At 49.0% G+C, this 20,551-nt stretch overlaps 1 protein-coding gene across 1 annotated transcript in view; it reads right to left on the minus strand.

Annotated features, from left to right (window-relative positions):
• VASH2 (vasohibin 2) overlaps nt 1–20,551 on the minus strand; it is a gene marked incomplete at its 5' end in the record, with an annotated part of 37,086 nt that overhangs the window by 14,986 nt on the left and 1,549 nt on the right. Inside the window, 4 exons of the mRNA XM_079762190.1 lie at nt 1,354–1,735; nt 8,559–8,633; nt 9,193–9,249; nt 12,712–12,800. Of these exons, the coding sequence (XP_079618316.1) occupies nt 1,354–1,735; nt 8,559–8,633; nt 9,193–9,249; nt 12,712–12,800 (603 nt within the window). The remainder of the gene's footprint in view (nt 1–1,353; nt 1,736–8,558; nt 8,634–9,192; nt 9,250–12,711; nt 12,801–20,551) is intronic.

Raw genomic sequence — 20,551 nt, forward strand, 5'->3', positions numbered from 1 at the left:
TCCAGCCCCCAGCCCCTAGCCCACTCATGATCACATGGTTTAGAAGGCCCTGAGCTGGGAGACTTCCAGGAGGAAGTCTGAGACACCGAGTTCCTCTCTCATCCTGCACAAGCAAGAAGCAAAGGTGCCACTTCCCAGGGGGTATGATGCCCCCTTTACCGAGGCAGAGAGAGAGGAGCAGAGCCCAGTGCCTCAGCCTCCTGGGCTGTGTTTAGTTGCTCAGCAAGTTCCTCTCTCGTGCAGGCAAAGTCCCATCTACATTGCCCCAGAAATCAGCTTGTTCCTTTGACTCTCCACCCACACACACGCACAGAGTGGTTTCAATTTGCCAGGAATCTCCATTCCAGGTCCCACAGAGTGACGATGACAAGTCCCCATGTGCTGAACATAACCGAGCCTGAATGTGGATAACCCTTTTCCCCTGTGGTCCTCAGTGCCTGCACAGGCTTCTCTCAGTGACTCCACAGGCCCTGGAGGGACAAGGACAAGCAGGCATCATGTCACATTGAAAGTGACAAGGTAGAAGGAAGGACTTACAAGTAGAGTTTATATAAAGCCGGCAGAGCACGTGCTCCTTTGTTTGCCACTGTGACACCAGGTCAGAATTTTTTGCCAAAGAGCTTTGTTGTTTATTAAGCAAAACAGAAATAATGTGGCTCTTCCAAAGCTGGGGACCCACTCACTCATCCTGGTTTGCCCAGGAATTTCCTGGTTTAAGAAAAAAATGTTTAAGTTGATGAGAGAGAGAGAGACAACTTGTTGTTCCACTTATTTATGCATTCATTGGTTGATTGTTGCATGTGCCCTGACCGAGGATTGAACCCACAACCTTGGTGTTCAGGGACGACACTCCAAACAACTGGCTACCCTGCCAGGGAATGACTTTCCTGGTTTTAAGTACTGAAAATCTCATATCCTGGGAAAATCTTCAGTTTCAGGGAAACTGGGATGATCAGCCACTCTATTATACAGGCAAAACAGAACAAAACAAAACTAAAGGCCTTAGTATTAAATGACTAACATTTTAGATTGATTTCATAGAAAGAACTGCAGACCAACACATTGCTGTAACTGTAACATCTAAGTTGACTTTAGCTCTCGTTTTTGAAGTAGTATATGCAACGAGCGACTTTAATTGTCCATGTCAGAAAGCAAATGGCTTATCTTTTTTTTTTTTTTAAATAGGGTGGCTACCAAGCAAGATAACCTCAAGAAAGTTTTCACCATCTCAGAAATGTGGGGATGAGGCAAGAGGGATTGGGGAAACAGAGAGAGAGAGAGAGAGAGAGAGAGAGAGAGAGAGAGAGAGAGAGAGAGAATCTTGCATCCCTCGCTTGCCTTCCCAGCACCTACCTTCATTCTCATGTCCCTGGCATATTTCTCCAGCTCCTTCCTTATGTCAGCCCTCAACATCTTTGAGACATTGAGGACCAGCTGCTTCCACTCAATGGGCTGGAAGCTATGAGGCTCATGGGGGACGTACAGCCCAATCTTGACCTTCTTGACCGTGTGCAGGTATTTCTTGTAGGAGTCTTCAAAGTCAAAGATAAGGTCACTCAGAGTCCGAAAGGTCAGCGGCTTGTCCATCAGCTCAGCCCTCCGGCTCATGCCCAGTGAGCCATAGTGGCCATTGCAATAAATCCCCAGCACGACATGATGAAAGTAGTTTCCTGAGAAGTAGGTTTTAAAGCTGATGGGGAATCGCTCAATGGAAGCCTGTCCATTGGTTAAATATCTTAGATAAGCCTGAATCAAGGAAGATAAAGGAGGCCTTGAACATTCACAGCGCTGGGATTCCCAGGAAGGGAAAGGGGCCATGGGTCAGTCCATCCCTCTGCCTCTGAGCAGGCCGACACCCAACCTTTCCAGACTAATCCTCTTTGAAAGGGTTCACAGATATCTTCGAGTACCTACTGTATGGTGCACCAGAACCAAATTAATGTGGGACAAAGAGGAAAAACGTCCATCTTCTTTAGTAATTAAATAAATGCAAAACAAAACAATAACAAGTACTTTCTCCTCTCTCGGTTTTCTACAGAGGGTGACAAGCTTTTAAAGGGTTTTATATGCACTGGGAATGACATCCCCAGATGTTAATTCTGGCCGGAGTATGTGGGACATTCCAAGAATCGAAGGTCTCTGCAATGTTCGGGGGAGAAATGACAACCAGAAGCGAGGCAAGGCCATGGACAGGTGAAAGGGACAGACTGGCTGATTAACTAGATGGCAGAGACAGAAGGTGTCAGAATGGTCATATGTGCAGTCCGCCTCTCCTCCCGATGGCCCTGTCACAGAAGTGAAACAGCCTTGGGGACCACACAGAAAGCTGCCTGCAACCCCTGAACCTCAGGCCCCCCTCTGTCCCCAACCCACCTGGCATCGCAGCTCAGCTCTCTCCACACATGGGCTCGTTTGGATGGAGTAACCCAGCCTCTTACTGTTATTACCTCAAGTTTGGGCTCAGGAACCTTATAAGGTGCAGCTCCAAGTAACTGCCCCACTGACACCACGTTGTGGAACGATGGACAAGAGGCACCGCATCCTCAAGTCCATCTCGAAGTCTGTTGGACAGCCCAGGCCGGGCCATGGAATGCCGAAGACCCAGCCTTTATGGAGAGGGTTACTGGAATCTCATAAAGTCACTCCTCAGCTGAACATCTTTGGTGACTCCGGAGTGTTCCTCCGGTAAATAACAATCCAGGTGCTTCACGTGGCGGCCTGTGCACAGTAAGGACTCAGGAGGTGGGGACAGTCCTCCACCCTCTAGGACTTGTCTTCACCATTTCTGGCCCCCACTCCACTTTACTTTCCACGCAGTGGCCAGAAGGATCTATTTAAGCCAGAATTTGGAACGTGTCACTCTCCTGCTTACATTTTTAGTGTCTGCCATCCTCCCTGGGACTCATGACAGAGCTCTTTGCAAAAGTCCTGCCACAATTTGGTCCCTGCTCGTCATTCCTTTGTATAGTCTAATTTTTCCATCAACCTGGACTAGCACCCTGACCTACAGCAGACCCGTGACAGTTTTGAAGGCTGCACCCTGAGACTATAATGAATGCCCAGATCTGTGCTCACTGCCCTCACCACATATATCCTGCACCCCATCCCTGCCCCCGGCCCCGCCAGAACGCAAAGTCAAATATAACTAAAAAATGTAAAGCCTTTTAAATGACTTTTACATTACCAAGCTATAAGGCCAAAGTGGCCTATGAAACCTTCTGAAACATGCCACTAAACACACTCTACATCATGTCCCTATTGTGGTCTAACTTGTTTTATGCCTTCACTCACACATCGGCCTTCCAGCATGAGGGATTCGAACCTGGTAGAGATCTCTGGGGTCTCCTAAGAATCGTGATGACAAGGATGCTGTGGGCTCACACAGCTTGCACCCCTTGCAACAGCCTCACTATTATCCCCTCCCCATTCCCGGTGTGATAGCTTCCCTGACCTTCCTCAGTCCAGGTGAGTATTTCCCCACCCACCCCCAGTAACTCCCAGAGCACTTGTTTACTCATACAGCATTCTGATTATTTGCTGTTTGTATATTGTGAGGGCAGGAGTTGTGTTGGGCATCCTGCTACCTCTCCCTGGCATAGCACTCCAGGCACACAAAGGGCTTGCACACAGAGTATTTGCACACAGAGTGCTTGCACACAAGAGTATTTGCACACAGAGTACTTGCACGCAGAGTACTTGCTGAAAGAAGGAGCCTTAGATCAAGAGGATATGTTTCCTTACATGTAAAAGGACTGCATAAAGGGCGGGAGGGCTCATCCAGACGCCCTTCAAAGACAGAAGCTGCTAGAACTCAGCCCACAGCCCCGAGGTTAGCCTTGACCTCAATGTGATCACAGAAGGCTATTCTCTCAAAAATGACTTCTCCTGCTTTCTCACCACTTCGTCATGTGAGATGAACTGGCAGTCAGGGAGTGAGATCACATCCTTCTGAGGCCTCTTACATAAATTCTTTCTTGCTTTCTGGGGCGAGTTCTCCGGGGCTGGCTTAAGGGCATCCCTCAGTTGTTTAAGTCAGTGAAACAAACTCTTACTGAGTGAGCGCCTCCTGGCCAAACGGCCTGCTGGGCGGGGCTGTGGGGCCAACGGTGAAGAACGAAGCCCTTCTCTGCAAGTCTGATGAAGAGAGAGACTCAAAAGGGACACGATATGGTCAGAATGGCGATTCCTCAAAAAACTACTAGACGTAGACTTACCCCAGGATCCAGCAATTCCACTTCTGGGTCTAGATCCAAAAGAATTAACAGCAGGGACTAGAATAGATATTTGCACACCCCTCTTCACAGCAGCATCATTCACAATTGTCAAAAGGTGGAAACAACCCAAGTGTCCATGGACAGATGAACTGATAAACGAGTGGGGTATACCCGTACAATGGAATATTATTCAGCCTTAAAAAAGAAGATAATTCTGATGGGGCTGAGTGTAGGTGGGTAAAGGGGAGAGGAAATGGGGAACATCTGTAATAGTGTCAACAATAAATTTTTTTAAAAGAAGGTAATTCTGACACATGCTATGACATAGATGAATCTTAAGGACATTATGCTAAGTGAAATGAGCCAGTCACAAAAGGATAAATACTGTATAAATCCATTTTAAGAGGCATCTGCAGTAGTCAAATTTAGAGAGACAAAAAGTAGAGTGATGGTTGCCAGGGGCTGGGGAGGGGGGGCATGGGAAGTCAGTGTTTAATGGGTGTGCCATTTCAGTTGGGGAGAGGAAGTTCTGGAGATGGCTGGTGGTGATGGCTACACCAAAATGTGAATGTTCGCAATGCCCCTGAACTGCACACTTAAAAGTAAGGTGGTAGCCCTGGCTGGGTGACTCAGATGATTGGAGCATCATCCCATACACCAAAAGGTTGAGGGTTCGACTCCCAGTCAGGGCACATAACCCAGGTTGCAGGTTCAATCCCCAGTTGGAGCACGTACTGGAGGCAACTAACTAATGTTTCACACTTCAATGTTACTTTCACTCCCTCTCTCCATTCCTCTCTCTCTCATATCAATAAATATATCTTCGAGTAAGGATTTAAAAAAAATTTTTTTAAATAAGGTGGTAAGCTTATATTATGAATATTTTACCACAATTTTTAAAACACCAGTCACAATATATGTAACTCATTATGCTGTACACAGTACTGTATGTCGATTACATCTCAATAAAACTAAAAAAAAAAACACCTCATGATATGATGTGTGCTGTAAGAGACAAGCCAGGGGACCTAAGAGAAGTGGCCCCAACGTGAGTCTCCTGGGACAAGTAGAGTCAGCCACGGGGAGAGTGGGATGGGGAGGGGACGGGAGAGGCCACTGGATGGTGCATCTTGTCACAAGTCACTAATCTCTAGGACATGCTCCATCATTACAGCCATCCGTAAAACCGTGGGTCCTGGAACAGTGGGGAACCGAAGCGGAGGGGACAAGGAGGTGTGGATGAGGGCAGGGAAACAGCCCGAGCTTTGCTAGGGAAGAGGGACCAGCAGGGCCCCGAGCCCCTGGAAAAAGTCCGACCATCCCGCCTGCTGGGGATGTGCCTAACGTGCCTCTGCTAATGAACCGCGTAAATAAACCAGAGCACATTACTACCATAATTAAGCCCCGCCAGGGTCAGCTAGGGCCCCAAAAGCGCTGCCGTTATTCAAAAAGCCACTTGGAACCGAAGGTCTATCACTCCAGCACGCATGTCAAAGTGTGCCCACGTGCTCGAGCAAGACGAAAACAGTGGCTCTCTGTGAATGAATCCTGAATTCTGGGCTAACGAGATGAGAGAAAACAGGAAGGACACAGGCTTCAAAGAGCCAAGGTGGTGGGGCGGAGGGGAGGTGGGGGGAGGAAGGGGGAGAATAGGGTGTGGAGACCCAGACAGATGACCCACGTCCTGTCCTTCACTGTGCCCGTGAGCAAAGCAGGCCACAGGGATGCTGACACAGAGCAAAGAGCAAAGACAAAGATGCTGTAACTTTTAGGATTCAGGGCTGTGTTTCTTGTCTGTGTCCAAGAGTCAAATTTCCCTGAGTTTGGTAGTGTGAGCCGAATTATTCCACCCTCCCCACACTTTTCTGAAATGTGACACCAGGAAGAACAAAGGAAAACCAAGAGCATGTATGTGATCCTTGGATTTAGACAGGCCCAGAGGCTCGTCATAGGTCTATCCCCACAATTCTAAGTGGCTGTGTGTTTTTTAAATATATATACTGTTATTGGTTTCAGAGAGGAAGGGAGAGGGAGAGAGAGAGAGAAACATCAGTGGTGAGAGAGAATCATTGATCAGCTGCCTCCTGCATGCCCCACCCTGGGGATCGAGCCTGCAACCTGGGCATGTGCCCTGACCGGGAATGGAATCGTGACTTCCTGGTTCATAGGTCGATGCTCAACCACTGAGCCACCCTGGCCAGGCCTAAAAGTTTTTAGGTAATTCCTGTAACTTAAAGGCTTGAATTTATAAATCTGCACAGGGTCAAGACTACTGTGTGCATGACGGTTGTAAAGCAAGAAGACCCAGGTGCACACAGACATCCATCAGCAGGCGGTCTGAAGGGAACTAGTCCACCCAGCGAAGGGCCTGCGTTTGTGACCTCCCCCAGCAAATCCCCGACAATTGTTCACCCCCATTAAACTTGCAGGAGGCTCTGCCCAACAGCTGTGCTGCCTCTTGCCACCGGGGGAGTGGGGGCCCTGAGCCATCTGCTGCCCCCACCCACCCTGGTCCTGCACTCCTGCTGGGCTCCCCAGACACCCCTTTCATCTCTGTGAGGAGCAGGGAGGAGGTCTGATGGGGGGTTGGAGAGGGGCTTCTGTAAGGCTCAAGTTTCCACTTTTGAAATGTCAGCCCCTGTGGACAATCTTGTTCAGACCAGTGCTCTGCAGGCTGCAGCGGGGTGGAAAGTCCCCTTTCCATAAAAATGTCCCACTGTTCCCTGTCTGATTCTCAGCCACCCATCCTTCCGCTCATTTCTGTATCTCCTTGCCGGTTTACCTTCTACCTCTGGAGTTGTCCTTATCAGTGTCATTTATGGGCTTTTTGTGTCAACTTAATCGAAAAATAATGAGATTTCATCCTTGAGCTTTTTCTCTTCTCACTCCATGAACAGCACCTGCCACCCCTTAAACACACGGCTCCCAAAGTGGTATTTCCCGCCCTGAGCCCCTCCTGAGCTCCACACTCCCAATACCCCACCCGGCATCCCACAGGCACCTCAAATCCAACACGTCCAAATCTGAACTCATCTCCCATAAATCGAATCCTCCTGTTTAAGTCCTTCCCTTGGACTGTTGAAGGATTATCCCATCACCCAGTTTTCCACGCCAGAAATGTGGAGTCGCCGCCTCTTTCTCCTCTAACTCCTCACATCGGATCGGTCCACAAGTTGATGACACCCCAACGCCTTCCTCGCCTTCACTGCTGCTGTCTTAGTTCACATCCGTGCTGACGTATCTCACCTGTCTGTCATTCTCACTCCTTCAGCCCCTCCTGCACAGACTGTCGCTTATTCTAGAAACCTCTAGTTGCTGATCCCTTCCTCGTCAGCTTCTACACCTAACTGGCCTCCAAGACCTGCAAATTCTATCTCCTTCATCTCTCTTGAAACTGTCTCTCCAATCCATTCCCGTTGCCAGGACCATGGTCCAAGCACCACCACTTCCCTCATGTAACAGCTCCTACCTGGCTCTGCAGATCCAGTCCCAGCCTTCTCGTCCACCCTTCAACCTGCCCTACGGATTACCTCTCTGAAGCGCACACCTGATGATGTCACAGCTCTGCTCCAGAGCTTTCACCTGGGCTGCCCATTGCCTTTGTGCAAAAGGTCACACTTCTCGGCACAGCACCCAAGGACCTAACTGGTCTGACTTGGGACCATCTCTCAAGCCCACGTCTTGCCATGTTGTCTTTGTCACAGGCCCTTCTAGCCATCACCCCAAAGGACTGGGAGTTTCTTTGCCCTTCTAACAGATGATGTTCTACTGCCATCACCACTAGTATGTCAGTGCCATCACAGTTTTCTGGGCCATATTCGGCTAAGGAGCCAGGAGTCTGGTGGAAAATGGAACAGAGGGTGTGAGAGAGACCAGACCTTTGTTTCAGCTCTATGTTCTGCGGTCAGGACACTACACCACGACACGGTCTCTTCCACAACCCACTCTTAGAAATTTCCCTGGAGATGGGTTTGGAGGACCCCATTTCCCCTTGAGTGCCTTTCCTGTTGCGATACCAGATGAATGCAAAAAACAATGATGCACTCTCTCTCTAGTCCCTCCAACTTAGAATTCTCCTTGCGACTAGCGAGGTTGGCCTAAGAGCTGGCCCTGATACAGGCTTTAGCTAACAGGTTACAGTGATGATGGTCCAAGGAGCCAAGCTCTGATTTGGTTCAACTCCAGATGGTGGACATTAAAGAGAAACGACAGGGGAGTTCAGTCCTCCAAAGAGACAATGGTCATCACCTCTGTGGATCTAGGACATTAAAGGCACACCAGCCCCACAGGGAGGCCACCATCCATCTATGGATTAAACTTAAGCAAGCATAACTTAAAGGATACATGCCCAGGATGACAGCTTCAAGGCATTTAATAGGCAAGGACTCTCGAGTCATTTCTTTCGCTGTTTCCATTAACCTGTAGGACAGAGCACAGCAAAGGGTCTCAGGATTTATTTAATAATGCAATTGGTCTGTCTGTCAATCCGTCAGCATGCCTGTCCTCACACTAGGCATCATGTAGGGATACAGAGGGAAAAGGGAGGACTCACTTTGCAGGAGGGCACCAAAGCACATGCGCACTTGGCAGAAATAAAATCCTAAATTCTCCACTCCTCTCTCCAAGAGCTAGTTCCTGGGTGTTAGTGACCATATTCCATAGTGTCCTCCCATTGCCCCTGGACTAGGGGCATCCCATGGAGCAAGTAAAGGAGGCTACATGAAACCCATTTCATAGGCATCCCCCACCCCCTGAACGAGTTAGTCTCCACCACTGAGCTTAGCTGTCAGAGTGGTCCAGACCCAAGGCCCACCTCCAACATCGCCCTGGGTTACCCACCCCCCCCCCGGCCCCCATCTCCACCCGTTACAGACTAGGAAAGTGAGCACTGGGATACAGGGATGGAGGGCGGGAGAGGGAGTTAGCAGCTCTCAGGTAGGAAAGAGGTCACCTGGCCCACAGATCATGCACCACTTACCCACTCAGTGGCCTCATTTTTCTAATTTCAAAGAACTGGGTCCCTGTATGATTGTATCTGTGTGAAGTATGTAAAGGGAAAGTAAGAGAAAACTCCAAAGTCCCAGGAATCCAACAGAGGAAGCTATGCATTGATTTCTCAATGAGATGAGGAAGTGAGGGCTTTCCCGGTGTCCAGTAGCCAGAAGGTAGTCAACATTCTCTCACTGTCCTGCCTGGAAATCTAACTTCTAATTTAGGCCCCAAAGATAGCCATATTAAATCTGCTCTGTATTCTGGCTAGTTGAATACATGTCTTAATTCATCTACTAGACTAAAAGCTCTTTGAAAGTTGGGACCATTTGTTTATCATCTTTATATCAACCATAAAGCCCGGCATAAATCCAGTGAATGAGGAATAAGTGAATGAATGGGTAGACAGATGGATGGAGAGATAGATGGATAGGTGGGTGGAAAGGTAGATGAATGGATGATGAATTAATGGGTGAATGGATGAAAGGAAGAAAGGATGAATAAAACTGATGAATGGAAGGGTGGATGAATGATTGGATAGATAGAAGGGTAGGTGGATGGGTGGCTGGCTGGCTGGCTGGCTAGATGGATGATTGAAGGAAGGAAGAATGGAATAAATATATATGGAAGAGTAGATGGATGGCAGTAGAGTTTCTCAGACTGCAGCAGAGCTTACGTTCATTTCATGCCTGACCTGACACTTGACATTGATTACTAAATGTGAGATGACAACATTATCCACAGCCTTGGATTTAGCTAGTCACCCAGAAGGTCTCAGGGACTGGAGAGCCTGCACCAGGTCATTCTGAATGACAAAGATTCCCTAATGACATGCTCTCTTCTCTGAGACTGGATCTTAATTTTTCTGAGCCTGAAAAACATTGCTTTGTGCATTTCCCTACACTGCCTCAAACAAAATTCTATTTAAAAAGGGCATGTTGGGAAATTGCTAATGAAGCGTGAACTTGTATAACCCAGGCAGGGAGAGTGTATGAGATTAGATGTGTGCCCCTACTATGGTGGAGGCAGCTGCAGAGGGTGGTGCTGAACACCCCCCTGAGAAGGGCTGGGAGTCCTTCCTGCCACAGATGTGCTTGGCCACTCAGACACGAGCACACGGAACCACCACCTGAGGAGCTCATTATAAGCACACTCTGGGCTCGGCCTCGGGAGGTTCTGATTTCAGGCCATGGTTTTAACCCTAAATGCCATTCAGAGTCACCTCATCTTGGATAGTTAAATTGGAAGTTCCAGGGCGAGGGCCAGGGGCTGATTTTAATAAGCACACAGTTTGGAAATTATTGGTACGGACATAAGAATAACCAATAACAAGATAGGCTTGCCTCGTTTTTAGAAAAATAATATACAAAACCCTAGATGTAAAAGAAAAAAGTCTATTCTCATTGTTAGGTGATTTTTTTTTTTTTTTACTTTACCGAACAAGCCATTCAAACAATGAGATTCTGGTATATTTAAAACAGAATTCAAATGGCAAAAATGCAATGCATATGCCCAACTTTCCCTGTATGTATATCTAGTTTGTACATCTTGTACATAAAGTGAGACAAACCTGTAATAAAATAATGAAAAATTATCTATCTTTTCTCAATTCCTAAGAGTTTTCAGCTCCTGCAAGTGAGGAAATTCCTATAAACATTGCCTTCAGGGTGAGAGACTCACTGACTGAGTCCGCCCTCAGCAAAGTCAGGTGACACCTCTTCCCAGAACGCAGTGCAAAATCAGCACTCCCTCTGGCCAAGACCCTGAGGCTGTCAGAAGGGAAGGCAGGATTTGTCTTTCCATATCACTACTGCCCACTGCACACATCGACAGTCAGGACTGGCCCCGAAAGGTCCCTGTACTCTAGCACTGGTCATGTTGTTCAGGACAAAGCAATAGGAAATCCCAAGGAACTAAGTGAAAGTCTGGACAGAAGCTAGAACAGAGACCACACTCGGCTTTCTTTGTGTGGTGGCTCCAATGGTCAGGTGACCGGGAGCACAGTCCAGCAGCCTGCGGGCCTTCCGTTCAGTCAGTGACCCGGGGCAGTGACCATCATAATGCATCAGAGAAAAGTGAAAAAGCAGCTCCTTCAGGGCAACAATGAAAACCTGGCTGAGGGTGTGCTGCGGGGTTTACCAGAGAATGCAAATTCTCCCCACCAGGCTCATTCTCTTTCATCTCTGCTCAAGTGGTCCTTGTGAAGCCCATGTCATAGACAGAAGAAGAAGCCATTCCAATTTCTGTCACTTTCTGGAATGTTCTGTGAGGAAGGCTCAGCTCTTGGGGTCCAAGTCTACCCTCGTAGGAGTTTATGCTTCTGGACCACACAAAGCTCCCTAGGTGGGGTCCCAGTTTGGGGATCAACACACCACCAGATAGCCTTTCCTCTAACATCGCTTCAGGATTCCGCTGGGAAGATGCCATGTCGGGGAGTTCATATTCTGTAAAGTGGAAACTGAGAGGCTAATCGAGTAATCTGCCTACCCAGACAGCAGAATTGGTGTTGTTCCCATCTGGTAGTATTCATCCCTTCAGGGAAGTCACAATAAATCCACAGGAAAGGGTCTTGCCTATATAGCACAGAGAGCACGTGGGATACAGGCCAGTGCCCATGAAATCCTTTCTGCTACATTCTAGGTCTTTAGGGAAGAACCGAGGCCAGAAGAGGCTTGGCATCCTGGACAATGTGCTGGGGGTCTATAGGGCATCTGATGCTGGCTTAGTTCTGAGATGCTACAGACTTGCTTGGACAGATAACCTGTCCCTCTCACACATACCTCTGCCAGCCCAGCTCCCCTCTAACTCCTATCCCTGATAAAACACCAGAGCAGCCAGCGGACCATCCACCTCTGCCCCTTTGTCCTGACAATGTTGCTGCTGCAGACCCTCAGAACTGACCTAACCTGACTGCAAACAACCTGAGAGCCCTGGAGGTGAAAAAAACAACAACAGTCTGGCTGGTCTGAACCCAACCTGGACCCATGGGATCCCCAGCTCTTCTTCAAGCTCAAATGAGGGGAGAGAGCCCCTGTCCCAAAGCCCCATTCAGTCACAAGGAACGGAGTAAGGCCACCAGTTGGGGCCACCTGGGGAGCCAAAAGCAGCACCAGGTGGGCTCCAGTAGATTATGAGCAGTCAAGATGAAGGCAAAAAGTGAGAGAGGAAAGAAAAGGAACAGAAGACTAGGAGGGGAGAGGGAGAAAGACTGTAGAGGAAGAAAGAGGGAAAGATGACTGAGGAGGAGGAAGTGGAGAAAGAGGAGATGGAAGGCAGGGGGGCTCGAGGTGGCCCACATCCTGCTTAAAAGGGCGGGGGTCTGATCAGGATAATTACATCCTCTGTTATCACTCCTTCTAGACTCTCACATAGGGGCCTCCCTCCATGCCCGGCCTCACCAACCTTAGAGAGCATTTGCTGACCAGCTGGGGACAGACAGGCCACCAAGCTTGCAATCACCACGCCCGTCCCCTGGCTGTGTCTGCTCAGACCCTCGTGGGAAGGATACTGTAGTGTCTTCATGTAGTTCTGAATTGCCTGGAGCCAGTCTGGGATCGTCATCGACAGCCTGTAGTTTGGAACCTGGGGTATTGAAGGCTGCAGAGAAGTAGAGAGAGATCTTTTTGGGGTCCAGTGCTTGGTGGCAGGCCCAGGACTGAGACCACCAGAGAACTGCTCCTGGGAGCAGATGGCCACCCTGCCATGGTCACCTGTTCAAGTGGTACCTCCTGGACAATGTTTCACCACACCAGCCGATCCCCTGCTGAAGTCCTCCCTCTCTGCATTCCTTCTACACACACTCCACCGTGGGTCACAGTGACTCTCTACTCTCTATGGCCCTCTGTGTATTGTGAGTGTGAACACAGTCAGCCTCCCCAAGGAGCCTCAGCCACTCACTGGGGCCAAGGACCATGTCCTATAGTGCCCCCCACGGAGCCTGGCCCAGGATGTTCACAGAGGCGCTCCATTAACCTTCACATTTTTTACTGCGTGACTGAACCTTTTGCTGCATGGTTGGTGTGACCCATTCTATGTGCCCCACTCCAGGGCACCATTGAATGCAAGATGAATGGTGCCCTGAAGAAATGCAACATGGTGCCTCGGCCGCCATTTCTCCTCAACACCACCCCCTGCAATGCCCACCTCCTCCCTCCCATGAGTCTAGACCCAGATGGATGAGGAAAGAGTCCCCTCTTGCCTTCACTCTTCCCAGGTAAGTGCAGCTCCTCTGACTCATGAGCCACCTCACCCTTTTCCCCTTAGGGCCGCCCAGCCACCTCTTGGTCAACATTCCCCAAGTGTCTACAAGTCCTGCAGGGAAGAGTGCTAAGCCCTGCAGGGAGGAGAAAGGAGCAATGGCAGGCAAGGACGTGCGAGGGGGAGGTAGGCGCCTCTTGTCTGGAATTTAGAGCTCAGACAGCACTCAGCGCTGAGCAGGCTGCCAGCGAGGCCGGGAGTGAGAACAAGCCGGGCCTTCCAATCCAGTCACTCCTGGGAAGTCAGGGACGATTTTTGCTTTCTCTCCCCCTATATGTTTCTCAGTCTCTCATCCTCGGCCTCGCTGGTGGGGTAGGGCCATTGGGGGCAGAGGCAATCGGCCCACGTGGGCCTGAGCCCCCTGCAGTGCGTTGTCAGGAAGGAGATGAGGCTCCTGCAGGCCTAAGTGCTTAGGAAGGAGCAGAAGGGGCCTCAGGACAGATTAGTTCCATCCTGGGAGAAAACAGGGAAAGGGAGGCCCTGGGGATTTAGGGCTTAGCTGATGGACAGTGAAGCTGCTGGTCAAATGACTTGGGGAACAGTGCTGGGCAGCCTGCTGGGCACCAGAGCTCTCCCAGCTCCCTGGGTTCAGGCCCCACAGTGAAGCTGGAGGGCATGCTGGCCCTGGGCCTGAGGAGGGTGGGAGGAGGAGGGGGAATGGAGAGGGTTGCTCATACTTCTATACCCTAGGCTGCATTTACTTATAATGCTACTTGACATTCTTTTCCTCTCTGCGCCTCTATTCTCTCTTGGCTTTGAGACTTCCTACTTCACAGCAACTTCCCCTTCAACAGAAAGGAAACTAGTCACACTTCCTACTTCACAGCCAAGGTGCTGTGTGTGAATGTAAGAGTGTGTGCACACACAGCTGTTCTGTGAACTACATTTTGATTACAACATATCAACTCAAATCACATTCTTGTCTTGGAGAGTCATTTTTGGGAGCAAATTGGAACATTTGCTCACATGCCCTCCCCCCCGCCTCCCCACACACACAGTCAAAAAATGAAGTGTAGCTGTAGCCTATGTCGCTCAGTTAGTTGAACATCATCCCATGCACTGAGAGATCGCTGGTTTGATTGCCGATCAGGGCACATGCCTGCTTTGTGGGCTCAATCCCCAATAGAGGGCATGCAGAAGGCAACCAATCAATGTTTCTCTCTCTCTCTTCCCCTCACCCTTTCTCTCTCTTTAAAATCAATAAAAACATATTTTTTTAAAAAATGAAGTGTACCTTTGTGTTTTCTGCCTTAACAAACACCAAGAAGTATATGGCTTGTCTTTATTTTTTTTGTGCAGTAACATCCATTCATCTACCCAAATTGGGCATTCAGTGTAAGAATGTGCCAGAAATTTCGCAGAGAAGCAGAGAGAGAATGGGAGATGTGCACAAACATCTCTTTAGTACTTGTTGTGTTCCCAGCTCTAGAGCAGGGACAAAGGGGGAGGGGCACAGAGAGAAAGGGAGGCGGGATGACAGTTTATTAAGTCATGAGCATGCTTCCACACAGAAGAGTACCTATTTAATAGAAAAGCTGGTAAGCACAGGGAAATGCCCCATAGAAGCCCGGGCCACCTAAGGGATCCCCAGAGGGGCATCCGTTGACCACAGCCCTGAGGTGGCCAGAGTGACTGGGTTCTGAGTCAGCCGGCCATGGGGGCCAACCAACAAATTATTTCAACTCCAGCAAGCCCAACAGAGCCCACAAGAGCCGGATGATGGGGTGGGAGTCAGGCGGCAGCTGGTCCTCAGAATAGAAGCTCAGTGGCGCCCAAAGGTTTTTAAGAACAGCTGCCTGGTTACCTCAGCCCCTGCTGAGAGCGAGTGGCCACATTCCCCAAACCCCAGAGGAGCAGAGCTGTGGCAGGGAGAGGGGCTAAGCCTGCTGAGGGGATGATGTCATCTGGCTACAACTCTGACATCTGGGAGAGCTGACTGGGACTCAGCTCCCAACCAGCCCCTCAGGCTGCCAATGCCTCCACAGGACGATGCACTATTAACCAGGTGGGCTCCTTCAGTTGTGATGACGCGTCCAACACAACGAGGTTGGAGTCCCTGCTCTGTCACCTGCTGGCTGTGGACCCCGGTCAAGCTACATGATCTCTCTAAGCCTCTGTCACCTTCCCGATAAAATAGGAGAATATCACCTACTCCAAACCTTCTGGGCTGGTTATGAGGATTCTATAACCTACATATAAAATGTGCACCTCGGAGCTTGGCACTTGGTGCTAAGTGTTAGCTGTGTTATTATCGTCTGACGTGTGCCTTCAGGGGTTGACAACGGGGAAGCCTGAAATGTCTTCACTTTTCAGGAACACAGCATCAGCAGCGCTTGAGTCCCTGGACACTCAGGAGCGTTACTGAGATGCCCTCTCACCCTAATAAAAGAGGATGAACCATCCACTTCCCGCTGAGACCATGAGTTAACCTCCTTAATTCATGAAGTGTTCACGCAAAGTGACAAGAAAACTTTGGGGCCTCAAGAAAAAAAAAAAAAAACTGGCCCAGCTGGCATGGCTCAGTGGTTGAATCGACCAAGAACCAGGAGATCACGGTTCGATTCCTGGTCAGGGCCCGGGTTGCAGGCCCAATCCCCAGTGTTGGGTGCGCAGGAGGCAGCAGATCAATGATTCTCACTCATCATTGATATATATATCTCTCTTCTCCTCCTCCTCTCCCTTCCTCTCTGAAATCAATAAAAATAATAAATAAATAAATAAATAAACCTGTCCTTTTTTTTTTTTTTTTAATGACCCCAAAAGGTGGAAGCAAACCAGGTGAATGAATAAACAAAATGGGGCATGTACACACAATGGGATATTATTCAGCAATAAAAGGAAAGGCCATTCTGGCACATGCTACAACAGGAAAAAACCTTGAGGACCTCACACTAAGTGAAATAAGCCAGGCACGAATATTGGTACAATTCCTTTATATGAGTTCCTAGACTTGCCAAGGTCATAGAGACAGAAAGAAGAGGGGTACAGAGTTTAAGGGGTACAGAGTTTCAGCTGGGGAAGAAGAAAAGGTTTTGGAGATGAAAGGTGGTGATCTTACACGCACAACAATGCACAGAACCGAACACTTAAATGGTAAACTATACGTTATTTTTAAATGGCCATGAAAAAAACAATTCACACACAAAAAGAAATGCAAATAGTGGGTAAATATTTGAAAAAAAAAGTTCAAAATCACTAATAATGTAAGAAATGCACATTAAAGCCAGTGCAGAATGTCACTGTCACCTCTCCATTTAGCAGGGATGCTCTGAAATGTGGACACTCAAGGCTGATGAGGATGCTCCCATACAGCGGATGGGAGTGTAAATGGGTACAACCTTTTACAAAAAGCCCAGGGCACACTCCTTTTGTTTTCTCCATGACGGGGGACCTGAGAGTCTCTTCTCCTGTCATTTTCCTGCCCTATTTCACCTGAAATGCCAGCCTAGATTTCCCATGGCCCCTCCCCTCAAGGTTCCCACCTCCTGCCACCTGCATCCAGCCCCCTCAAGCCACAGCCCCGCTGATGGAGGCAGAATCTAGAGGGCACAAATCAAAATGACCCTTTCCATACTGTGCCTGTGGTCAGGGGTTGGGGAGTAGGAGGAGGAAGTGGGGTGGACAGGAAAATGGTTGCTCAAGAATAATGATGAAACAAACCACAGACTCAATTTATGGACAGACTCAATTTCACTCCATTCTTGCCAAATTCAATGACCTGTCAGAAGAATGCAAGGAGCCCAGCCGGTATGGCTCAGTGGTTGAGCGTCAACCTATGAACCAAGAGGTCATGGTTCGATTCCCCCTTAGGGCACATGCCCGGGTTGTGGGCTCAGTCCCTGGCAGGGGGCGCACAGGAGGCAACAGATCAATGATTCTCTCTCATCATTGATGTTTCTATCTCTCTTTCCCTCTCCCTTCCTCTCTGAAATCGATAAAAATATTTTTTTTAAAAAAGAAGAAGGCAAGGAGAAGGGATGTGGAAGGTCACAAGTGCATATCATCACCATATCATCACCATGTGGGAGAGAAGGGGGAGCTAGATGAGGAACCAGGGAGGCAGCTAGACCTTCAGGCACCAGGGATCTTTAACAAGAGAGAACAAGGACAAAGCAAAGCCTTTTGCTGTCCCTGCTCTGAAAAGTACCCTTGGCAGACACCAGGCAGAAGAGTCTCCTGGAGGAGAGCAAGGAACATCGCTCATGAGCCCAAGATGGGCCCCAGACCCCTATATCAGCAGCGGCCAGGAATCTGTTGGTGGTAGCCTGCCATGGAGGCCTAAGGGCCACAACCTTGGGTTGAGCAGGAAAGACCAGTGGATGGTTCTGGATGCAGAACAAGGGAGGGAGGGAGCTGCCCCAGTGAACCAGCAGGGGGCAGGAGTGGAGCCCTTTGATTGCAGCCAAGTCTCACCTCACAGCATTTACCTCTTCACTCAGGCAAAGCTGAGTCCTCTAAATGTGAATTACTTTCCAATTTGGGATCAACGTGAGAATGAGGCACAAGAACGTGGGTTCTGCAAGAAACAGCCCAGCTGTTTTGTTTTTTCTTTCTGGGCCAGCTCCCTCTCTGCCCCTGGCTTCCCATCCTCTATCAGCCTCCACCTGGCTGGAGCTACATTCTTGCACTATCCCTAAAAAACCCGGGCCTTCACCTACACAATTGTTAACTCCAGATTAGCAACCAGCAGAGGAGGGGTCTTCAGTAGAAAATTTGGAAGATCTCAGAGCAGGTGAGCTCCTCCACACCCCAGGAAGGGGTACCTGGACCTTCAGGGAGAACTTACCATGGCTGCTACCAGAATGCCCTGCAGTCAAAGGAAGTGACATCCAGTCCCCCTCTTAGGCCTCTGACACCTTCCCTCCGCCCACTTCTTTGCCAAATTCAATTGCCAAAAAACGTAATCTCCAATCCTTCCACCACTTCCTCCTCTTCTCTACAAATTCCTCAGTAAAGCCTTGATTTGGTTGAAGGAGCAAAGGACTTGGCTCCAGAGGGAAACATCTGCCAATCTGAGCGCAGGACTAGCCCTTGAATCCAAGAGGAGAGGCACTTGGAAACAGGAGCTTTTGAAACGGTCCCCATCTCAAAGCCTGTGAGGAGTCAAGGTTTGGGGAATGTCGGGACCAGGGACAGGGAGGATCCCATGATGGGGTAGGGGGTGGAGAACCAACGATTATGACACAATGTAAGAGAGAGAAATGTTAAGTTCTTTACTTAGGTTCAAAAAGCCAATGCCCACGTTCGGGCTGGGGTTGTCCTGGCTTGGCAGGAGTTCGCATGTGACCTTCGAGTTACTACGAAAGTACAATGTGGCCCTGGCTAGGTGGCTCCATTGGTGGGAGCACCATTCATACACCAAAAAAGGTTGTGGGTTCAATTCCTGGTCAGGGCACATACCTAGGTTGAGGATTCAATCCCTGTCAGGGCTCATGAGTCTCCTCTCTTTCTCTCTCTCCCCTTCCCTTCCTCTCTCTCTAAAATCCATAAAAACATATCCTCTGGTGAGGATTTAAAAAAGTAAAAGTAGCCCTAACCGGTTTGGCTCAGTGGATAGAGCGTCAGCCTGAGGACTCAAGGGTTCCAGGTTCGATTCCGGTCAAGGGCATGTACCTTGGTTGTGGGCACAACCCCAGTAGGGGGTGTGCAGGAGGCAGCTGATTGATGTTTCTCTCTCATCGATGTTTCTAACTTTCTATCCCTCTCCCTTCCTCTCTGTAAAAAATCAATAAAGTATACTTAAAAAAATAAAAATAAAAGTACAATATGGCCACTCTATTAAAAAAGAGAGAGACCACTCTGTTGTTAATCCTCACCAGAGGATATTCTTTCCATTGATTTTTAGAGAGAGTGGAAGGGAGAGGATGGGGGTGGGGAGGTAGAAAAACATTGATTGGTTGCTTCCCATACACGTAGATCAAACCCACAATCCTTCAGTGCACTGCCTGATGCTCTAACCACTGGACAACCTGGCCAGGGCAGGGACCACTCTTTTTTAAGAACACAGCATTCAGCCACAGTATTGGAGGTCTCTGGAAGTAGTGATCTATGTTCTAAGCTGCTCAGACAACATTTAGAATATTATTGTGTTTCATATATGCTTATTTATTGATTTCAAACTAGCCATTGTCCTAGAAAGAAGATGAGAAGAGTGAATTGATCTGGGAACTCTAACAAATAAGAAAAGGTGAGCCCTAGCCGGTTTTGCTCAGTGGATAGAGTGTCAGCCTGTGGACTGAAGGGTCAAGGGCACATGCCCGGGTTTCGGGCTCAATTCCCAGTAGGCGGCATGCAGGAGGCAGCCAATCAATGATTCTCTCACATCATTGATGTTTCTCTCTCTCTCTCCCTCTCCCTTCCTCTCTGAAATCAATAAAAATATACATTTTTTTATAAAAATAAAAGGTGAAAGGAGCTACCTGTGGACAAAGGAGACTAAAGGAAGGTGCAGACTGACGGATGTCACAGTTCTGAGGACTCGTAATTCCGTGCACCTCTGATGTCACACAGGTCCGCATTAGAACCCGGAGGCTCATGGGTCATGAACATTATGGGATTTGAGTTGGAAAGAACTTTACTTGACGTCTGGCCTACTCCCATTGGATAGATGAGAAAACTGAGATCAGAGATTTTAAGTAAGCTAGAGGTGGCACAGCTAGGACTGGAATTCAGTCCCTTCCTTACTCTAAGAGCCCCGTCCAGTGACACTCAAGGGAGCTGCGAGTAGCAAAGGAAGTTGGCATGTGCTACGCTGGCTCAAAGGGCAACACAAGAATCAGTGGTAACATGTGACGAAGGGGAGAGGAGGAGGACTTCTGTTCAGTCTCAGGAAAGATCTTCCCACCAATCTAACCTGGCCAGGCCTGGGACCAGCTGCCCGGGGGGGGCCATGAGCCCCCGGTTCTCAGGAGGTCTTCAGAACGCGGCAGGGAGACCGGTCTCCACCAATACTAACATCCCCTGATTCCCATCGAGAAAGGGGATCACCGCACACCAAATCGGGAGCAGGATGAAGCCCCAATTAGAAACGGGGTTGCTGCTGAGGGTGCTGAATTAGAAAGGCAGCATGGGACGGTAGGAGCAGGCCTCTA

This window comes from Cnephaeus nilssonii (genome assembly GCF_951640355.1).
Source record: "Cnephaeus nilssonii genome assembly, chromosome: 21".
NCBI classification, from domain to species: Eukaryota; Metazoa; Chordata; class Mammalia; order Chiroptera; family Vespertilionidae; genus Cnephaeus; species Cnephaeus nilssonii.